The sequence below is a fragment of the Martes martes genome (genome assembly GCF_963455335.1).
Source record: "Martes martes genome assembly, chromosome: 8".
NCBI lineage: Eukaryota > Metazoa > Chordata > Mammalia > Carnivora > Mustelidae > Martes > Martes martes.
Window position 1 is genome coordinate 66467948 of NC_137895.1, and position 19521 is coordinate 66487468.

At 37.6% G+C, this 19521-nt stretch overlaps 1 protein-coding gene across 2 annotated transcripts in view; it reads right to left on the reverse strand.

Moving 5' to 3' along the window:
- Positions 1-3776: 3776 nt before the first annotated feature.
- MRPS35 (mitochondrial ribosomal protein S35) overlaps positions 3777-19521 on the reverse strand; it is a 46129-nt gene continuing 30384 nt past the window's right edge. For both annotated transcript variants that reach the window (XM_080812371.1, XM_080812372.1), the window contains exon 8: positions 3777-4060. In XM_080812371.1, the coding sequence (XP_080668497.1) occupies positions 3791-4060 (270 nt within the window). In that variant the 3' untranslated portion in view covers positions 3777-3790. The remainder of the gene's footprint in view (positions 4061-19521) is intronic.

Here is a 19521-nt window from a genome sequence, read left to right on the forward strand (position 1 = left end):
GAAATTAGAGAACTCAAAATATACATGGAAACAAATGTGAAAACAGGATAGTTCAGAACCTTTGGGATACAGCAAAGGTGGTCCTAAGAGGATAGTATATAGCAACACAAGCCTTTCTCAAGAAACAAGAGAAGTGGGGTGCCTGGGTGGCTCAGTGAGTTAAGCCACTGCCTTCGGCTCGGGTCATGATCCCGGCGTCCTGGGATCGAGTCCCACATCGGGCTCCTTGCTCTGCAGGGAGCCTGCTTCTCCCTCTGCCTCTGCCTACCACTCTGTCTGCCTGTGCTCGCTCTCTAACAAATAAATAAATTAAAAAAAAAAATTAAAAAAAAAAAAAATAAAAAAAAAATCTCTAGCCAGACTAATCAAAAAGAAAAGAGAAAGGACCCAAATAAATAGAATCATGAATGAAAACGGAGATCACAACCAACACTGAAAAAATACAAACAATTTTAAGAGAATATTATGAACAATTGTTTACCAACAAATCAAGCTATCTGGAAAAAAATGGGTGCTAGGAACATGTAAACTACCAAAACTGGAACAGGAAGAAACAGAAAACCTGAATAGACCCATAACCAGCACAGAAATTCAATCAGTAATCAAAAATCTCCCAAAAAACAAGAGCACAAGGCTGGATGGCTTCCAGGGGAATTCTACCAAACATTTAAAGAAGAATTAATACCCATTCTTCTGAAACTGTTTCAAAAAATAGAAATGGAAGGGAAACTTTCCAACTCATTCTGGCCAGCAGCACCTCAAACCCCCAATCAGATAAAGACCCCACCAAAAAGGAGAACTATAGACCAACATCCCTGATAAACATGGATGCAAAAATTCTCACCAAAATACTAGCCAATAGAATCCAACAGTACATTAAAAGGATTATTCACTAAGACCACGTGGGATTTATTCCTGGGCTGCAAGGGTGGTTCAACATCCAAAAATCAATAAACGTCATACATCACATTAATAAAATGACAAGGACATATGATCGTCTCCATAGATTCAGAAAAAGCATTTAACAAAGTATAGCATCCTTTTTTGATAAAAACTCTCTGCAGTGCACGGATAGAGGAAACATACCCCAGTATCATAAAGGCCATACACGAAAAACAGACAGCGAGTATCATCCTCAATGAGGAAAAACTGAGAGCTTTTCCCCTAAGGTCAGGAACACAGCAGGGATGTCCACTCTCACCACTATTGTTCAACACAGCACTAGAAGTCCTAGCTTCAGCAACCAGACAACATAAAGAAAAAAAGGCATCTGAACAAGCAAGGAAGAAGTCGAACCCTCACTCTTCACAGGCATGACATTCTATGTAGAAAACCCAAAAGACTCCACCCCAAAACTGCAAGAACTGATAGAGGAATCCAGCAAAGTTGCAGGATACGAAATAAATGCACAGAAGGCAGTTACATTTCTACATACTAACAAGGAAGCCACGGAAAGATAAATCAAGGAATTGATCCCATTTACAACTGCACCAAAATCTGGAAGATAACTAGGACAAAGCCTAACCAAAGAGGTAAAAGATCTCTATTCTGGGGCGCCTGGGTGCCTCAGTGGGTTAAAGCCTCTGCCTTCGGCTCAGGTCATGATCCCAGGGTCCTGGGATCGAGCCCCGCATCGGGCTCTCTGCTCAGCAGGGAGCCTGCTTCCTCCTCCCTCTCTTTCTGCCTGCCTCTCTGCCTACTTGTGATCTCTGTCTGTCAAATAAATAAATAAAATCTTAAAAAAAAAAAAAAAAGATTTCTATTCTGAGAATGATAGAGCACTTAAGAAAGAAATTGAGGTGGGACGCCTGGGTGGCTCAGTTGGTTAAGCGGCTGCCTTCGGCTCAGGTCATGATCCCAGCGTCCTGGGATCAAGTCCCACATCGGGCTCCTTGCTCGGCGGGCAGCCTGCTTCTCCCTCTGCCTCTGCCTGCCACTCTGTCTGCCTGTGCTCGCTCGCTCTCTCTCCCTCTCTCTCTCTCTGACAAATAAATAAAATATAAAAAAAAAAAAAGAAAGAAATTGAGGAAGACACAAAGAAATGGAAAAACATTCCATGCTCATGGATTGGAAGAACACATATTGTTAAAATGTCGATGCTACCTACAGCAATCTACACATTCAATGCAATCCCTATCAAAATACCATCAAGATATTTCACAAAGCTGGAACAAATAATTCTAAAATTTGTGTGAAGCCAGAAAAGACCCCGAATACCCAAGTAATTCTGAAAAAAGAAAACCAAAGCTGGAGGCATCACAATTCTGGACTTAAAGCTCTATTACAAAGCTGTAATCAGCAAGACAGCATGGTACTGGCACAAAAACAGACACATAGATCAATGGAACAGAATAGAGAGCAGATATGGACCCTCAACTCTACGGTCAACTAATCTTCAACAAAGCAGGAAAGAATGCCCAATGCAAAGAAGACAGTCTCTTCAACAAATGGTGCTGAGAAAATTAGACAGCCACATGCAGAAGAATGAAACTGGACCATTTCCTTACACCATCACAAAAATAGACTCAAAATGGATGAAAGACCAAAACGTGAGATAGGAATCTGTCAAAATCCTAGAAGAAAATATAGGCAGCAACCTGACCTCAGCTGCAACAACTTTTGCTAGATATGTCTCCAAAGACAAGGGAAACAAAAGCAAAAATGTACTATTGAGATTTCATCAAGATAAAAAGCTTTTGCACAGCACACAGCTGACAAAACTAAAAGGCAACCTATGGAATGGGAGAATATATTTGCAAATGTCTTATCAGATAAAGGGCCAGTATCCAAAATCTATAAAGAAACTTATTAAACTCAACACCCAAAAAGCAAAAAATCCAGTCAAGAAATAGGCAGAAGATGCCAACAGACATTACCCCAAAGAAGACATACAAATGGCTAACAGACACAGCATCAGGGAAATACAAATCAAAACCACAATGAGATACCACCTCACACCAGTCAAAATGGCTAAAATTAACAAGTCAGGAACAACAGATGTTTGTGAAGATGCGGAGAAAGGGGAACCCTCTTACACTGTTAGTAGGAATGCAAACTGGTGCAGCCTCTCTGGAAAACAGTTTGGAGGTTCCTCAGAAAGTTAAAAACAGAGCTACCCTATGAACCAGCAACTGCATTACTGGGTATTTACCCCAAAAATACAAATGCAGTGATCCAAAGGGGCATCTCACCCCAATGTTTATAGCAGCAACGTCCACCAGAGCCAAAATATGGAAAGTGTCCAGATGTCCACTGACAGATGAATGGATGAAGATGAGGTATATATACACAGTAGTAATTTTATTCAAAAAGAATAAAATCTTATCATTTTCAACATCGTGGATGGAATTAGAGTATTATGCTAAGCAAATAAGTCAGTCAGAGAAAGACAAATACCATATGATTTCATTCATATGTGGAATTTAAGAAATAAAAGAGATGAACACAGGGGAAGGTAAGGAAAAATAAAATAAGATGAAAATTGACAGAAAGGCAAACTGTAAGAGACACTGAACTCTAGGAAACACACTGAGGGTTGCTGAAGGGGAGGTGGGTGGGGCGATGAGGTAACTGGGGGAAGGGCATTAAGGAGGGAAACTGATGGAATGAGCACTGGGTATGTTACATGCAACTGATGAATCACTAAATTCTACCTCTGAAACTAATTTAAAAAATCTGAAATGTGTACCAATGGGTTTTTTTTTTTTTTAGCATTTTCAAATTTATATAAAGTGAGATAATGATTACAGATCTATCATAAAATTAAATCAAGGAGATTTTTAAAAATAAATCACATTAGATTTAATAGTTTCTTCACTGATTCTTTGTACTGAGAAAGGGTATTTTCATTGTCCCCTTCATTCTTAAGACTAACAACAGACTTTTTGTACTCTTCAACTTCTTTTGTAGCAAGGAGCTCTTCTTTATTTACTTCCAGATTTTTCTCAGCAGCTTTCATTTGAAGAAGTGTTTCCAGAATATTTTTTTCAGAGGAGCTATTGTTCCATACATACTCTTCCATGTCTGCTTCCGTCTTATCTTTCTCCCATTCTTCAGTTTTCTGAAAGGAAAAAATGAGTTCTGAAATCTGAGAAATACTATCCAAAAACAAAGTTTTATTTTTGTTTTAGGGAAAGAGCATCTGCAAAATGTGGAGAGTCCCTGTGGATACTTTGTATGTGAACTTTGATTTCCCTCCTGTACAGCACTGCTATCCACCTGCGCCAACTGTTTCAGGACCCCACACACTATGATGTGACTACTCCATTACCACTCACTAATTCTACAGAATTTATCTGGCTTGCAAATTCCATTCACAAAGTAACACTATTTCCCAAAAGATACAGAAAACTCATTTTTTGCAGCTTTCTAATCCCTAAACTCTTAACACATCAACACTTCACATTTCTGAGGTTAATAATAAAGAGTTGAAAAAAGACTGTATTTATCTTTGTAACATGCCTGTGGGGATGACAAGGAATACCAATTATTACAATAAAATAAAAAATATAAAATACGTGTGTAATACATGATTTTTAGTCCTAATGACTTCATATATTCTGGATAATAATTGTTATTATCTTTATTTTCTGTTCCTCTAAGGGAAACAATATTTGTTACTACTTGTTTTCTCTTTTCTTTTTTTTTTTTTTTTTTAAGATTTTATTTATTTATTTGACAGAGACAGACACAGTGAGAGAGGGAACAGAAGCAGGGGGGAGCGGGAGAGGGAAAAGCAGGCTTCCCTCGGAGCAGGGAGCCCAATACGGGGCTCAATCCCAGGACTCTGGGATCATGATCTGAGCTGAAGGCAGACGCTTAACAACTAAGCCACCCGGGCTCCCCACTAACATGTTTTTTCTTACAAAAGTTACTACTATGCTATCTTAGGGAACATTGTTAGGTTTTATAGTAATATAATTCATATTTATGATTTAGATGAAGATGTAACATTCTGTGAATAATCAAGGAACACAGCTGATAAATAATAATCCCTGGTTCAATGAAGTGCTGAATGCCAGCCGCATTCTTTCCAAACTAACACATAACATATTCTGAGCTATATGCTATTATACAATCATCCAATATTCTTAAAACTTTTGAAGGTGGTAAACCCCGCAAATTATAACATTTCTGAAGTATTAAAAGAAAGACAGATTTGTAAGGCTGTCAAAAATATTTTATCTCTGAAAACTCCTCTTGAAAAAGACCCCAACTTGAGCAGACAGAGCTCCAAGTCTGTTCAGAATTAAGTGAGTACCAAGGAGATGGTTTCCACTTCTGCCTCCCTCCTGTCCCCAACCTCACTATTAGAGTCCATGAAAAGAGAAAAAGCACAAGAGGGGCACCTAGGTGGCCCAGTGGGTTAAAGCCTCTGCCTTCGGCTCAGGTCATGACCCCGGGGTCCTGGGATCAAGCCCCGCATGGGGCTCTCTGCTCAGCAGGGAGCCTGCTTCCTCCTCTCTCTCTCTCTCTATCTGCCTCTCTGCCTACTTGTGATCTCTGTCTGTCAAATAAATAAAATTTTTTAAAAATCTTAAAAAAAAAAAAAAAGAGAAGAGAAAAGGCACAGGAAATGCGTCCCTCAAAGGGTAAAGAGGAGCCCCACCAACTGCAAATAGGCCCCTGGATATGCCATGGACTCAGCTAACCCCATTTGGGTTAACTGAAGGCCAGGAAAGAGTCTCCACCACAAAGAACCACAAGAAAAAAGAAATCCTGTTTAAATCCTTCAAACTAAATAACCTTTCCTTCAAGATAAACCAATAGGATGTGGAGTGTCTCCCTGACCCTCAAATTCCTTAGCCAAAGGGGCTATATTCACAACTCCCTATATACTGTTTGCCCCATCTCCCTATCTTGAATTTATGGCTGAGGAAAACATCTCAACTAACGTTCTAGAAACATATTATCTGGTTGAGAATTAACTCTATACTCCTTTTTTAATCTGGCTGTGATTCACCCCAGAGGCTTGGCAAAGGGGTGGGGTAGGTGAATAATGTGAAACAACTTCTTGTGTCCTGTGCCTACAAGCCTGTGCAAATAACTTCTAACAGCCAAACTCTGAATTTTACATTAAAAAGAAAACTGACAAAATCATCCTACCCTACCTACTTTTTACTGTAATATTTGGGGAAGAAATAAATGCCAGCCCCTTAAAAAAAACAAATGCCCTAAATTAAATGTATCTTTGGTCCTATCTACTCTTAGAAGTGCTTTAAATGCTGAAACAGTGTCATAGTTTCTTCATAATTCTAACTTACAAATGAGTATCCTTAAGATTCTAACAAATACATTATATAAAGCAGTGCGTAAAATAGTCAATCTACCTCATACTTCTTTAAAAAAAATCCTAATCTACTTCATTCTTGACTTCTAGAAGACAATTAAGAGAAGCAATTAAGAGATGAACAATTTAAAAAATTATAACTTTCACCTAGGTTTATGTGGATTTTTTTCACTTACTCTGAAATAGATACTTAAAGAGGTAAGAAAAGTAAATTCACTGTAATCTCCATCATTTCATTTATCTTCCGCTTACGTTTGGTGTACACAATTCTAGGCTGCTTTGTCAAAGCGTTACGGGTGTGCCATGCTATTGATTCCCTTGGCCCTCAGGTGGCCAGGTGAGCCTGGAGCAGCAGAGCACAAGCACCCTCTTCCTTCATTGATCTCAGTAAAGACTTTTCTGTGTGTGCAGCGACACAAAAAAGGTTACGAAATATTGCACTAAGGGATAACAAACATTTACAGGAGAAAATCATACTGTGTTAAATAGCCAGTGGTAAGTGAAAGTGACTACAATGTGTAGAAGGCATAGTTTCCTACTAATCCTACACAGACACAAAGCAGTGTTAGACTTCAGCTGCAAGCTAAACAAAACTCATGTTTTCAACAATTCTAATAATTTTTGGACCCAAACTCTGCACAGCTGAATATAAATTCCAAGATAATGATAGTAACAATACCAATAAATTAAATACTTATATGCCACGGACCTTAAATGCTTACATACATTAATTATTTCATATAATTCTTATTAAAACCTACTGGGTCCGATGTTAACATCTCTACAGAAAGAAAATTAAGTATTATGGAAGTTAAATAGGGGCCACAGCCACCTGGGAATGTTTCAGATTTCAGAATTTTTTGTATTTTAGAAAATTAATACAGTGCATACACCATATATTTTGTAACATTTCCAGAGATCGACCACAGGACACCCTAAATCAAATACATCACCATTTTTGCAGCAACGTGTATGCAGTCAAACTAAATGGGATAAACAAAGGCTATGAATGCTTTTCATCCATTCAAGTCTCATTTTGCCATCAAATAAGTTATGAAAAAACTAGCAATTTCCAAAGCTTTGGGGGTTACAGAATTAGGGTGTGTATGTGTGTGATCTGCTCAGGATTGCACAGGGAGGTGGTATGACACAATATTTAGTATGGGCTTTGGTGTTTTATGGAACTCAGTTTACATCCTAGCTTCATCACTTACTACTGTGACAGACTTGTGTTATAGAAGAAGTGATTCCAAGGGCTGTTCTGTGAATTAAAAGAGGTAAGGAATAAAAATAAAATAAAATAAAATAGGTAAGGAATATCCATGTACTTAGAGCATCTGGCTCAGAGTAAACACTAAATAAATGCTTGCTACTAATAACAACATAGCTTATTAAGATGAATGAAAGAGAGTGGGATTCAAATCCTTGTTAGTCTACCTACAAAATATGTTTCTATGTCAAGGGCATCACTACCCCCATCAAACAATAAATAGAAACTTTCAGTGTAAATATAAACACATACCAAATTGTTTGAATGTTCTGCAGTTATTCCCACTCACAAAATTGTATCATTATTTTTATAATGTTTAGATAAAATAGTTAAAGAAACAAGAGGTCTTTATTTCTTATCACTGATATAAAGGTAATGTTTTCCGTGATTCTTGTAACTTCGTGTCTTCTTGATAAACGCTATCGCTGATTAAATTTTCCCAGTTAATTGCCTATTCTCACTAAGTTATCTCCAGTTTTCCTGCAGTCTCCTTTGGGTATAGGCATTTTATGTCTAATCAGATGTAGATTAGAAAACACAGACACAGACACACACACACAAAATAGCATTCTTGTCAAGAAAAAGAAATTTACTTTTTTGAAGTCCTATGTTAAATGTAAGAAAATATCTTTACAACATCTTTAGAATGTCTCTGTTTTTCAAGCAGGAAAAGTAAAAGCTAATTATTATCAATATATTTACTTTTTGAGGGAAATCTTTTCTAGTCATTAATGTGTAAGTTTTCACAGATGAGTATCAACCAAATAGAGCTTGTCAGTGAAGAGAGACCAGAACTAACTAAAAGAGATGCTATTCTATAAATGATATATTAAGAAGCTATTCTAAAACATCTTAATCTTTGTCAATGATATAAAAGCAGTAATACTGTCAATAATACTTGTCACTTTAGAATATTTTTCATTCCTGAGAGGTATAAATATAAAATCCTTGGGGCACCTGGGTGACTCAGTCAGTTAAACACCCAACTCTTGATTTCAACTCAGGTCATGATCTTAGGGTCCTGGGATGGAGCCCCCAGTAGGGCTTCCTCCTCAGCAGGGAGTCTGCTTGGGAATCCCTCTCCTGCCCCTCCCCCGCTCTCACTCTTTCTCTAAAATAAATTTTAAAATCTTAAAAAAAAAAAACATATCAGAGAGTTACAGAATCAGTGATGACTAGATGAATGTGAATTCCAGGCTGCAAGGATGTGAGGAGGATCCTTCTGAAAATCCTTAACTATTTTCTTTCCTGAGGGCATTTTCCAATTCTGTACAAGACTGGCACTTGGCACATGCAGGATTCTACTTGGGTAGAGAGAAATACATGAAATTTGAGCTGTTACAAAGGGCTCTGTAAAACAGACTGGAACTGAAGAATCCCAAACATGACTGGTTTTAGTTCTGGGGTTACTTATGGAGAAGTTGGGGAATCAGAATCATGCCTCTAAAAAGCACAGTAAAATCCCCCATAATTTCAGAGTGTTTAGGAGACAAAGTCCCACTAGAAGGAGGAAGTATGTTTTAAATGCACAACCAATCACCCTTTTTTTTAAAAGATATTATTTATTTATTTGACAGAGATCACAAGTAGGCAGAGAGGTAGGCAGAGAGAGAGAAGGGGAAGCAGACTCCCTGCTGAGCAGAAAGCCTGATTCGGGGCTCGATCCCAGGACCCTGGGATCATGACCTGAGCTGAAGGCAGAGGCTTTAACCCACTGAGCCACCCAGGTGCCCCCCACCCCAATCACCCTTTTAAAACATCTGCCAGATTCTGCTTCAAGGTTAGAGGTTACCAAGCTAAGCTCAAAACTTCTGAAGAGTACAAATGACTCTACAGCAGATATAGAAGTTGATTAACCAAGTTCCCAATCGAAGGCTATGCCTAAGGAAGAGCTGGACTAAATCTTAAAAAAAACTGCAGCCCAGCCCTGGTGTAGCTAAATCATGACTGGACTAAAATGATAAATCCCTGAACCTCTCTGCCTAAGAGAAAAAAAGAGGAAATTCATTCTGATGAATGACAGCAGCTGGAACATCTATGAGTCTTTTATACATAACGTCTAGCATGCAAGAAAGTTCCTAGGCATTTGAAACATTTGAAAAGAAGAAAAATGTAATTAATAACCAAGGGGAAACAAACAATAGCAGAACTCCAGATGATCCAGATAATGAAATTAGCAGACAAGGACAGTAACTCAAAAAAAATATGTTAAAGAAAAAAGAGGAAAAGATAACCAATATGACTTAAATAATGAAAAGTTTCAACACAGAATTGGTATCCATAAAGAAAAAGCAATTAAATGAACACCTGGAATTGAAAAACACAACATCTAAAATTAATAAATTATTGGATGGGATTAATAACAGTCTAGATAGACCAGAAGTCAGAATTAATGAATACAAAAACAGACCAACACAAAACTACATTGTTATATATATCAGATCTGTACTATGGGATTGTAACTATGAGATTCTGAAATCTTTTTATATTTTATGACATAACTCCAAGATTCCCAATGATTCTACTTAACAAGTTCCAACAAATCTTTGGAGGATAACTCTTAACATATTTCTTATAGACTGAATGCTTGGGTCTCCCCCGCCGCCCACCCTCAATTCTCGTTGGAATGGAACTCCCAAAGTGGTGGCATTGGAGGTGGGGTCTTTGGGAGATGCATAGGTCATGAGGTAGAGCCCTCATGAATGAGATTAACACCCTTATGAAAGAGCTTCCAGAGAAAGCCCTTGCCCCTTCTGCCATGTGAGGACACAGCAAGACGACAGCTGTTTATGAAACAGGAAGTGAGCCCTCACTAGACACCCAATCTGCCAATGCCTTGATCTTAGATATCTCAGCCTTCAGAAAAACAAGAAATAAATTTCTTTTGTTTATAAACAGACCAGTCTGTGGTATTGTGTTATAGCAACCTAAATGGAATAAGATAATGTCTTATACAAATAAAAATAAAAACTTATTTTTTAAGTTTGCAATAACAAATTTTGGGAAATTTAGTCTGGATCAATTTTCTTAAAAAAGTTTATTTAAAAGCCTATAATTTTCACCATCTAAAACAATTTTTCTATAACTTCAAACTTAAAGAACTAATAGTGTTAAATTTCACAAAAATAATCCGATACCATAGACTTCCTGATGTAAGAGCACAATACTAATTACACAGTAGTTTTAAAAAAATCAAAATAGAATCTGATGAAGCTCTAGATTCAACTATCAACTTAAAAAATTACAGTATGGTGATACAATCAGCAGAATTCAAATGATGGGAAAGCCCACAGCAAACAAGAGCCCAAGATTTCCTCAACAAATAAATTGCAGGGAAAGAGCTCAACAGACAAAGCTCCCTTTCGGTCTGTGACTGCTCCTGCATACTCTTTCAAAAAACATTTCCTGAGAACCTACCATGTGCTAGGCAGTACTGGGAGAAGCAGGATGTCTCTTGGTACCCTGGCTAAAAATGAATGTTTTCATATCCAAGTATTTTAGAAAAAGGGTACCTATGCTTGTTCGTATTAGGCATCTGCTGATGAAATAAAAAACAGAAAAAAATCCAAAAATTCCTCATTATTCAAATACAATAATAATGTAGTGGAACAAAATCCAATTTTTTAAAAGATTTTATTTATTTATTTTACAGACAGAGATCACAAGCACGCAGAGACGCAGGCAGAGAGAGAAGCAGGCTCCCCGGTGAGCAAGGAGCCCGATGCAGGGCTCGATCCCAGGACCCTGAGATCATGACCTAAGCAGAAGGCAGAGGCTTTCACCCACTGAGCCACCCAGGCGCCCCCAAAATCCAATTTATAAGCTAATTATTTTCTTTTTTTTTCTAATTCTTTCTTTCTTTTTTCAGAGAGAGAGGGCACTTGCTAGCAGGGGGAGGAGCAGAGGAAGAGGGACAAGCCAACTGAGTGCTGTGCATGGAGCCCAACTGGGGGCTCGATCCTATGACCCTGAGATCATGACCTGAGCCAAAAATCAAGAGTCCAACACTCAATCGACTGAACCACCCAGGCACCCCTAAGTTAATCATTTTCTATGAGGCTAAATACATTTTGTTTTTATGATTTTACGGAGTCTATTACGGAAAATTTTAAACACATACAAAAGAGAATAGCACTATGTAAACTCTCACATACCCATCAACCAGTCTCTCCCCACCACCCCACCAAAGATTTTATTTATTTATTTGAAAGACAGCAAGAGAGAGAGCAAAAGAGATAGAAAGCATGAGTGGGGTAAGGGGCAGGGGGAGAAGCAGACTACTGGCTGAGCAGGGAACCCAATGCAGGGCTTGATCCAAGGACTCCAGGATCATGATCTGAGCTGAAGGGAGATGTTTAACCAACTGAGCCACCCAGGCGCCCCAAGAGTTTCTTCTTTTGAAGTGTAGCTGCAATGTATTAATTTTAAAGTATAGATAATGTCATCTTCAAATTACTGGGTGGCAATTAAAAATACACCAAGCTTAAATTGATCACCATTTAGGCAGAGTTTGATTAACCTAGAGACTCCTATTTTAATACTTCAACCACTAAACATTTACAATTTTAGCATTTAATTTGTATGAGTGTGTATATAATACATATACACATATCTGGGCTCTCTTTTTTCTTCCCTGCCTACAACGAGAAAACCTGCTCTGACTACAACCCTAGAGGAAGCAACATGCCATTCCACATGATCTGTTCTCCTTTCTACAAATGCCTCAATTATTCATTTGCTCAATAAATATTTATTGCACAACTACCCTGCCAGGCATGCACTGTGCTGTCGTGCAATTGCCAGTCTAGTAGGAAACCTGGAGTTGAGTAGGAGCCAATCAAATGGAAGACTGAGATCCCAGCAGAGAAAAGAGCATCCACAAAGACCTGGAGATAGCAAAGAGCTCAGTATATTCACGGAACTGAATGGAGGCCAAGGTGAGGAAAGCAGCATGGGATGAGTATAGCTATTAGAATACTTATTTTAGAATACTTACTACGTATGTCAGCACCTTACATACATTAATTCACTTAACTTCCACAACAACCCTATGAGGTAGTACTATTACTATCTGCTTTACAGACCAAAAACTGAAGCCCAGACCCATTAAATAATTTGCCAAATCATATTGATTTTTAGTGGTAGAACAACATATTCCAAGGAACACAGAGACACTGTAAAAAAGAATATAAAGAACAAAAGAATAATTTAATTGAATCTATCACCTTTTTGTCCTCTTGTAAGCATAAATTCAATACAAAGAAAAACACTGCATTCCATGCATTGGTCTGTGTATTCTGATGTAACAGAAGGCAAAGAAATAGCTGTTCCACTGAACACACAAAGTTGTCACCTTCTACCATCTTATTTACAGCTCCCTTTGCCTAGAACATGAATCACAGTAATATTCCACTTCTCATGACTATAAGTAAGGCATTGTGCTACATGAGGAAAAAACAGTTTAACCATTAGAAAAAAATTCAAGTTATTTGAAAATCATAAAAAATAAGAAGAGGTAAATATCCAAAATGGATTTAAAAAAAAAAAAAAAAGAAAGACTACTGCCAATTCTTTCAGTTACCATGGCCAAATGTTTAACTGAATATGTCAAGGAACTCAATTTAATTCAGACTGGTTTTTGAAAAATTTACTAAATGCTATTTTGCCAGACATTGTACTCGGGCTTGGGAATACAACAATAAATGAAAGATACGTCCTTCCCCTCAGTAATCTCACAGACTAACAGGGTCAGTCAGACATGTATATGGACAATTACCATAGAAGCAATAAGAAGAATGCTAACAGGAGGAGGGAGAAAGGATGCACAGATAACTTCTAGGACAGGCTACATCTGAAGTGTATTAAAAGATTCGTATGAATCGGCAAGGCTGATCAATTTGAAAAAGGGATCATAAGCAGAAAGAACAGTATATGTAAAGTTATAAAAGAATACATTATGTTCATTACGGCTGAGATACAGAATACATAGCTTATATTTCCTGAGAAGTGGTAATGAGGTGGCAAACTGTTGTGAACAGACAGGCTAAATAGTTCAGATTTTATCCCGGGTAATAGAGAACCACTCACTGAAGGACTTTATAAAGGAATATGACACAATAGACTTGCTTTTTACAAACAATTACTTTAACAGCAATCCAGAAGATAGATGGGATGGGAAAATCAATAAGGCTACTATAGTTAAAAGATGATGAAGACTCAGGGTGGTAGCAGTAGGGAACAAGAAGAGAAAATAGTTTTAAAGGATGTAATATGATGTTTTCCCTGACAGCAAAGATAAGTGTCACCTTCATTGTACCATCATCCAAGAATATAGAACAGCTGCCTACTGCCTAACACATCAAGTCAAAAAAGTCTGTATCACAGACAAATTTTTTTGCCTTTCTTCTTTTTTTTTAAAATGATCTTATTTATTTATTTGAGAGAGAGAGCAAGTAAGAGAGAGCATGAGAGGGTAGAAGGTCAGAGGGAGAAGCAGTCTCCCTGCGGAGCTGGGAGCCCAATGCGGGACTCGATCCTGGGACTCCAGGATCATGACCTGAGCTGAAGGCAGTCACTCAACCAACTGATACTAGATACATATACAAAAACCATCTTAAAAGAGATATACCAGCCTTCTGTGTAGTTTTTTTATTAAGAAGACTCAAAGATTGGGGAAATTATTCACAATCAGAACTTACATCAGACTCCCCTGTGGAGACTTTAAAATGAAACCTTCCTAAGTTCACCACTAGAGATTTTAATTATGTAGAGTTCATGGATCTGTAGTTTAAAAAAAGCTTCCCAGGTGAGTCTAATGCAACCCCTAGCTGAAAACAGGTTACGGGGATAAATTTTCCTTCTTTTTTCTTTTTTTAAAAAGATTTCATTTATTTGAGAGACAGAGCACAAGCAGGGGGAGAGGCCAAGGGAGAAGGAAAAGCAGGCTCCTCCCTGAGCAGGGAGCCTAATAGAGGGCTTTCCATCCCAGGACACTGGGATCATGACCTGAGCTGAAGCCAGAAGCTTAACCAACTGAGCCACCCAGGCACCCCGGAAATAAATTTTCAACTGTCAATTGTTCAGTTTGAGAACACAGTAAGCTAGCAGCTGAAGTGCATATTTGATTTCATCTCTTATTTCGTAATCTGGAAGTCAAAGTTGAATAACACTAAATATGATACCATGGGAAGAATATGAACTTTGAAGCTGCAGTTCAAGTCTCAAGTCCCTCAGCTAACAAACTCTGTAACCTTGAGAAAAAGTACGTATCTCTCTAAATCTTAATTTCTCAATTTATATCATGAAGAGGTTGTAACAGATAAATCTGATTCCTGATCTTCAAAGTCAGTACTAATTTAAAATGGATGGACTCACTAAACACTACTGTGTTCAGAAAAAAAGACACCATTTTAAAGCACTTTTTAAAAATGGAGCTCCTCAGAGCACCTGGGCAGCTCAATCAGATAAGCATCTGCCTTCGGCTCAAGTCATGATCCCAGGGTCCTGGTATGGAGCCTGGCATGGGGCTCCCTACTCAGTGGGAGACTGCTTCTCCCTCTCTCCCCTGTTCATCATGCTCTATCTCTCACTCTCTCTCTCTGTCAAATAAATAAATAAAATCTTAAAAAAAAAAATGGAGCTCCTCTCTCACTCCTTATTCCCTTTTTGGTTTCCTTTTTATTTTTATCCAGGGTGATCATTTGGAAAGCAGAGGTAAAAAAGAAAGAGACACAGGTGACTCTTGGAGCAAGACTAAAAATTTCTTTTAAACGAAAGCCAAGGGGAGCCTAGGTGGCTCAGTCAGTTAAGTGTAGGACTCTTGATTTTGGCTCAGGTCATGATCTCAGGACTGTGATACCAAGCCCCACATCTGGCTTGGTGCTGGATTTGGAGCCTGCTTAAGATTCTTTCTCTCCTCTCTGCTCCCTCTCTAAAAATAATAATAACAATAATAAAAATAAAAATAAATTAAATAAAGGCCAGATGTGCTATTTGCCTGGAATCAAGGAAAAGGTAGCAAGTAAGCACTCTTTATTGTTATTGGTCTACTACAAATGCTCAGACTCATCACGGTAATCCAATTAATGTGTTTAGTTATTTTTTTCTTTAATAAACACTGTAATATTAGTTTGTGCATAATTAGATTACATAGAAGTTTATGCATAAGTACATTTCACATTGAAGAGATGTACCCTATTAGAGCAGCCATAATTTTTCTAGAATACAGCCATTATTTTCTAGAATACAGAGGATACTAACATTGTCAAATATAAATTAGCGTCAGGAAATAAACTCATAGAAGCAAATGTTTGTGGAAAACTTCCAAAACAATAAAGAATTAAGAATACTTTTTAAGTATTTGAGAAAACATAATCAAATGAAAAGCAAACCTAATCTACACATAAATCATACATCCATGAAAATTAAGTACCTCAAACTGTTGCAAAGATATTTCTTATAAACTGGTCACAATTATGATTGCTGATTATTAATAATTTTATCAATAGATCATTAATCTATACCAGTAAGCTAATTATTGCTAACATCTAACAAGTATGCTACATTTTTACTAAAAAGGGAGTTTTATACTTTGTCACCTTACTTTTGAAGACTTCTACTTCAAAAGGCTATGGAAATCGGGCACCTGGGTGGCTCAGTGGGTTAAAGCCTCTGCCTTCGGCTCAGGTCATGATCCCAGGGTCCTGGGATCGAGCCCCACATTGGGCTCTCTGCTCCGCAGGGAGCCTGCTTCCTCCTCTCTCTCTCTGCCTGCTTCTCTGCCTACTTCTGATCTCTGCCTGTCAAATAAATAAATAAAATCTTAAAAAAAAAAAGTCTATGGAAATCTAAAAGAATGGACAACTGTTATTAAACATTCAGTGCTCTTATATAGCACTGACCTAGATACTATGAAGAACAAAATACAGTAAGATTGGATATATGCTAATGAGGACCTTATGATTAGTCAGAAAGACAAAACATACATGGAATAACAAAAACATACATGGGAAATAGTCAACTGTTTCCAATCATACATGGCACAACTGTCTGTGGTCAAGGGCCCTATTAACCAATATAGATGAGACAGTATAACTTGCTATTTATATGAAGTAGGAGTTACGCAAAGAATAAGAGGCTCAAAAAAAAAAAAAAAAAAAAAAAAAGAATAAGAGGCTCAAATTCATCTGTTGAATTAATATCCAAAATATATAAAGAACTCATAACAACTCAAGCAGAAAAACAATTTGAAAATGAGAAGATCTGAATATCCACTTTTCCAAAGACATTCCACAACAGTCATCAGTGAAATGCAAATCAAAAGGACAATGAAAGAACACTTCACACCTGTTACAATGGTTATTCTAAAAAAGACAAGAAATAACAAGTATTGATAAGGATATGGAGAAATCAGAACTCTGTGCACTGTTGGTGGGAATGTAAATTGGTACAGCCACTGTGGAAAACAGTACAGAAGTTCCTCAAGAAATTAAAAATATAACTATCATAAGATCAAGCAATTCCACTTCTGGGTATACATCCAAAGAAAAGGAACATTAACCTGAAAAAATACCTGCACCCTCAAGTTCACTGCACCATTATTTACAATAGCCAAGACATGGAAACAATCTTAAGTGTCCACTGATGGATAGATGGATAAAGAGTTAAGTGTGTATGTATGCAAGCATACATACATATACACTATGGACTATTATTCAGCCATAAAAAGGAACTCCTGCCATCTGTGACAACATGAATGGCTCTTGAAGGCATTAAGCTAAGTGAAAAAAAAAGTCAGAGAAAGATATATAACATATGATCTCATTTATGTGTGGAATCTAAAAAACCTCAACGCATAGAAACAGAACAAACTGGTGGCTGCCAGAGGCTAGGGTTAAGCAAAGTGAGTGAAGATGGTTAAAAGGTACAAACTTCCAGTTAGAAAGCAAATCATGGGGATGTCATGTACACCATGGTGACTATAGTTAATCATACTGTACTGTATATTTGAAAGTTACTAAGAGTAAATTTCAAAAGTTCTCATCACAAGAAAAAAACATTTGTAACTATATGCAGTGATGAATGGATGAATGTTAACTAGACATAATGTGATAATTTCATAACATATATGTTATAGAAGCATTACACTTTACCACCTGAAACAAATATAATATTATACATCAATTATATCATAAAAAATAGGCTCAAAGCAGGTATCAACTGAAGTCTTGAAGGATATACAATAAATAGAAAAAATTAAAAATTAAATAGTAAACTATACAACAATACTTTTGTAATATTTACTACTAAACCTTGTTTCTACTAGTGTTCCTCGATGGAAAAGACAAAGTCCTCCTCCTTATATATTAATCCCCATATGCAACAACACCAAGCAAGCGATAGGCAACCAGTGAACATTCACCCATCAATCAATAAACGGTTCATTTTAATGAAAGCACACCTGACATTTGCTATACGGATGGTTTACTATTTCATAAACATTAGAAAAGTGAAAGGGGTACCTTTTTTTTTTTTTAAGGATTTTATTTATTTGGCAGAGAGAGGTCACAAGTAGGCGGAGAGGCAGGCAGAGAGAGAGGGGGAAGCAGGCTCTCCGCCGAGCAGAGAGCCCGACGCGGGGCTCGATCCCAGGACCCCAAGATCATGACCTGAGCCGAAGGCAGAGGCTTAACCCACTGAGCCACCCAGGCGCCCCATAAATATATATAGAAAGGGGTACCTTTTTGAAACAACTAGTAAAATGCTATCTCGGCTCAATTTTGCCCTCTGGATACAATTTTACACTCTGTAAATAAGCCATACAACCTGTTCACAACCTGGCTCTGACTTGTTTTCCTCGTCTCAACTCCTTACCTCTGCCCTATCAACCTTACACCCCAGCCACACCCAACTTCTGCAGGCTCTCTACATCCACAAGGCCAGAGTCCTTTACCCACTGCTCTACGGCATCTTCCTATTTATCTTCCAGAACCAGTCACCAGTTCTTGTGAAGCTTCCAGGGAGAATTAATGCTCATCGGTGGCTCTCACAGCACCGTGTTCCTACCTCCGTTACTGAGTGAAACAGACTACATTATAACTACTGGTTCTCTCCAAAAATAAAGGTACCTAAAGGCAGAGCTCTTTCACTTTCATAGTCTGAGCAATACCTAGCACTGTACCTGGTACACAAGACAAAATCACTGCTGAACGCAGGAAAGAGTACACAACATTACAAACATCATTCAAGAGTTCTTTACTATCACCTGGAAATATACGTGTATTCCATGTATTCCACGCATCATAAGGAACTCACAGACCAAACGGATTAAATGGTGATGATGGAGCTGCAAAAGGACTCCTCATTTTCATCAGATATATCTGCGATAAGGTCTGCTTTAAAAATGAACTTTTTTTAAAAAAAAGATTTTATTATTTGAGATAGAGAGAAAGGGAAAAGCAGGATCCCCACAGAGCAGGGAGCCTAACATGGGGCTCAATCCCAGGATCTTGGGATCATGACCTGAGCTGAAAACAGACGCTTAACCAACTGAGCCACCCCACTGCCCCTGAACTTCTTACTTTAACATGAACTCCTTACTTCAAAAATGAACTCTTTAAAAATGAACTCTGAGTGTGAAATTACCCAACTCAGAAGTTTGTTACATGACTTTCCAGAACCAATTTAGTACAAAGCTAGATGTATTTTTTATTTTTTTTTGCTAGATGTATTTTTGACTGGCAATAAGACTATCATGGAATCCACATAAGACAACTGAAAATTCAAATTTAAAAAAGGAACTATTAGTAATTAAATATCAAAGTCATTCAAGAATCCTTGGAATTTGATTTCAGATCTCTATTAAGTGTTTTTTTCTTCCCCCAGTGTCTATCTTTTGTGTAAATCATTTTACAAAATGTTTCAGCTGATCATTTCTTAACCAAATCACTTGTGGAAGCTTTAA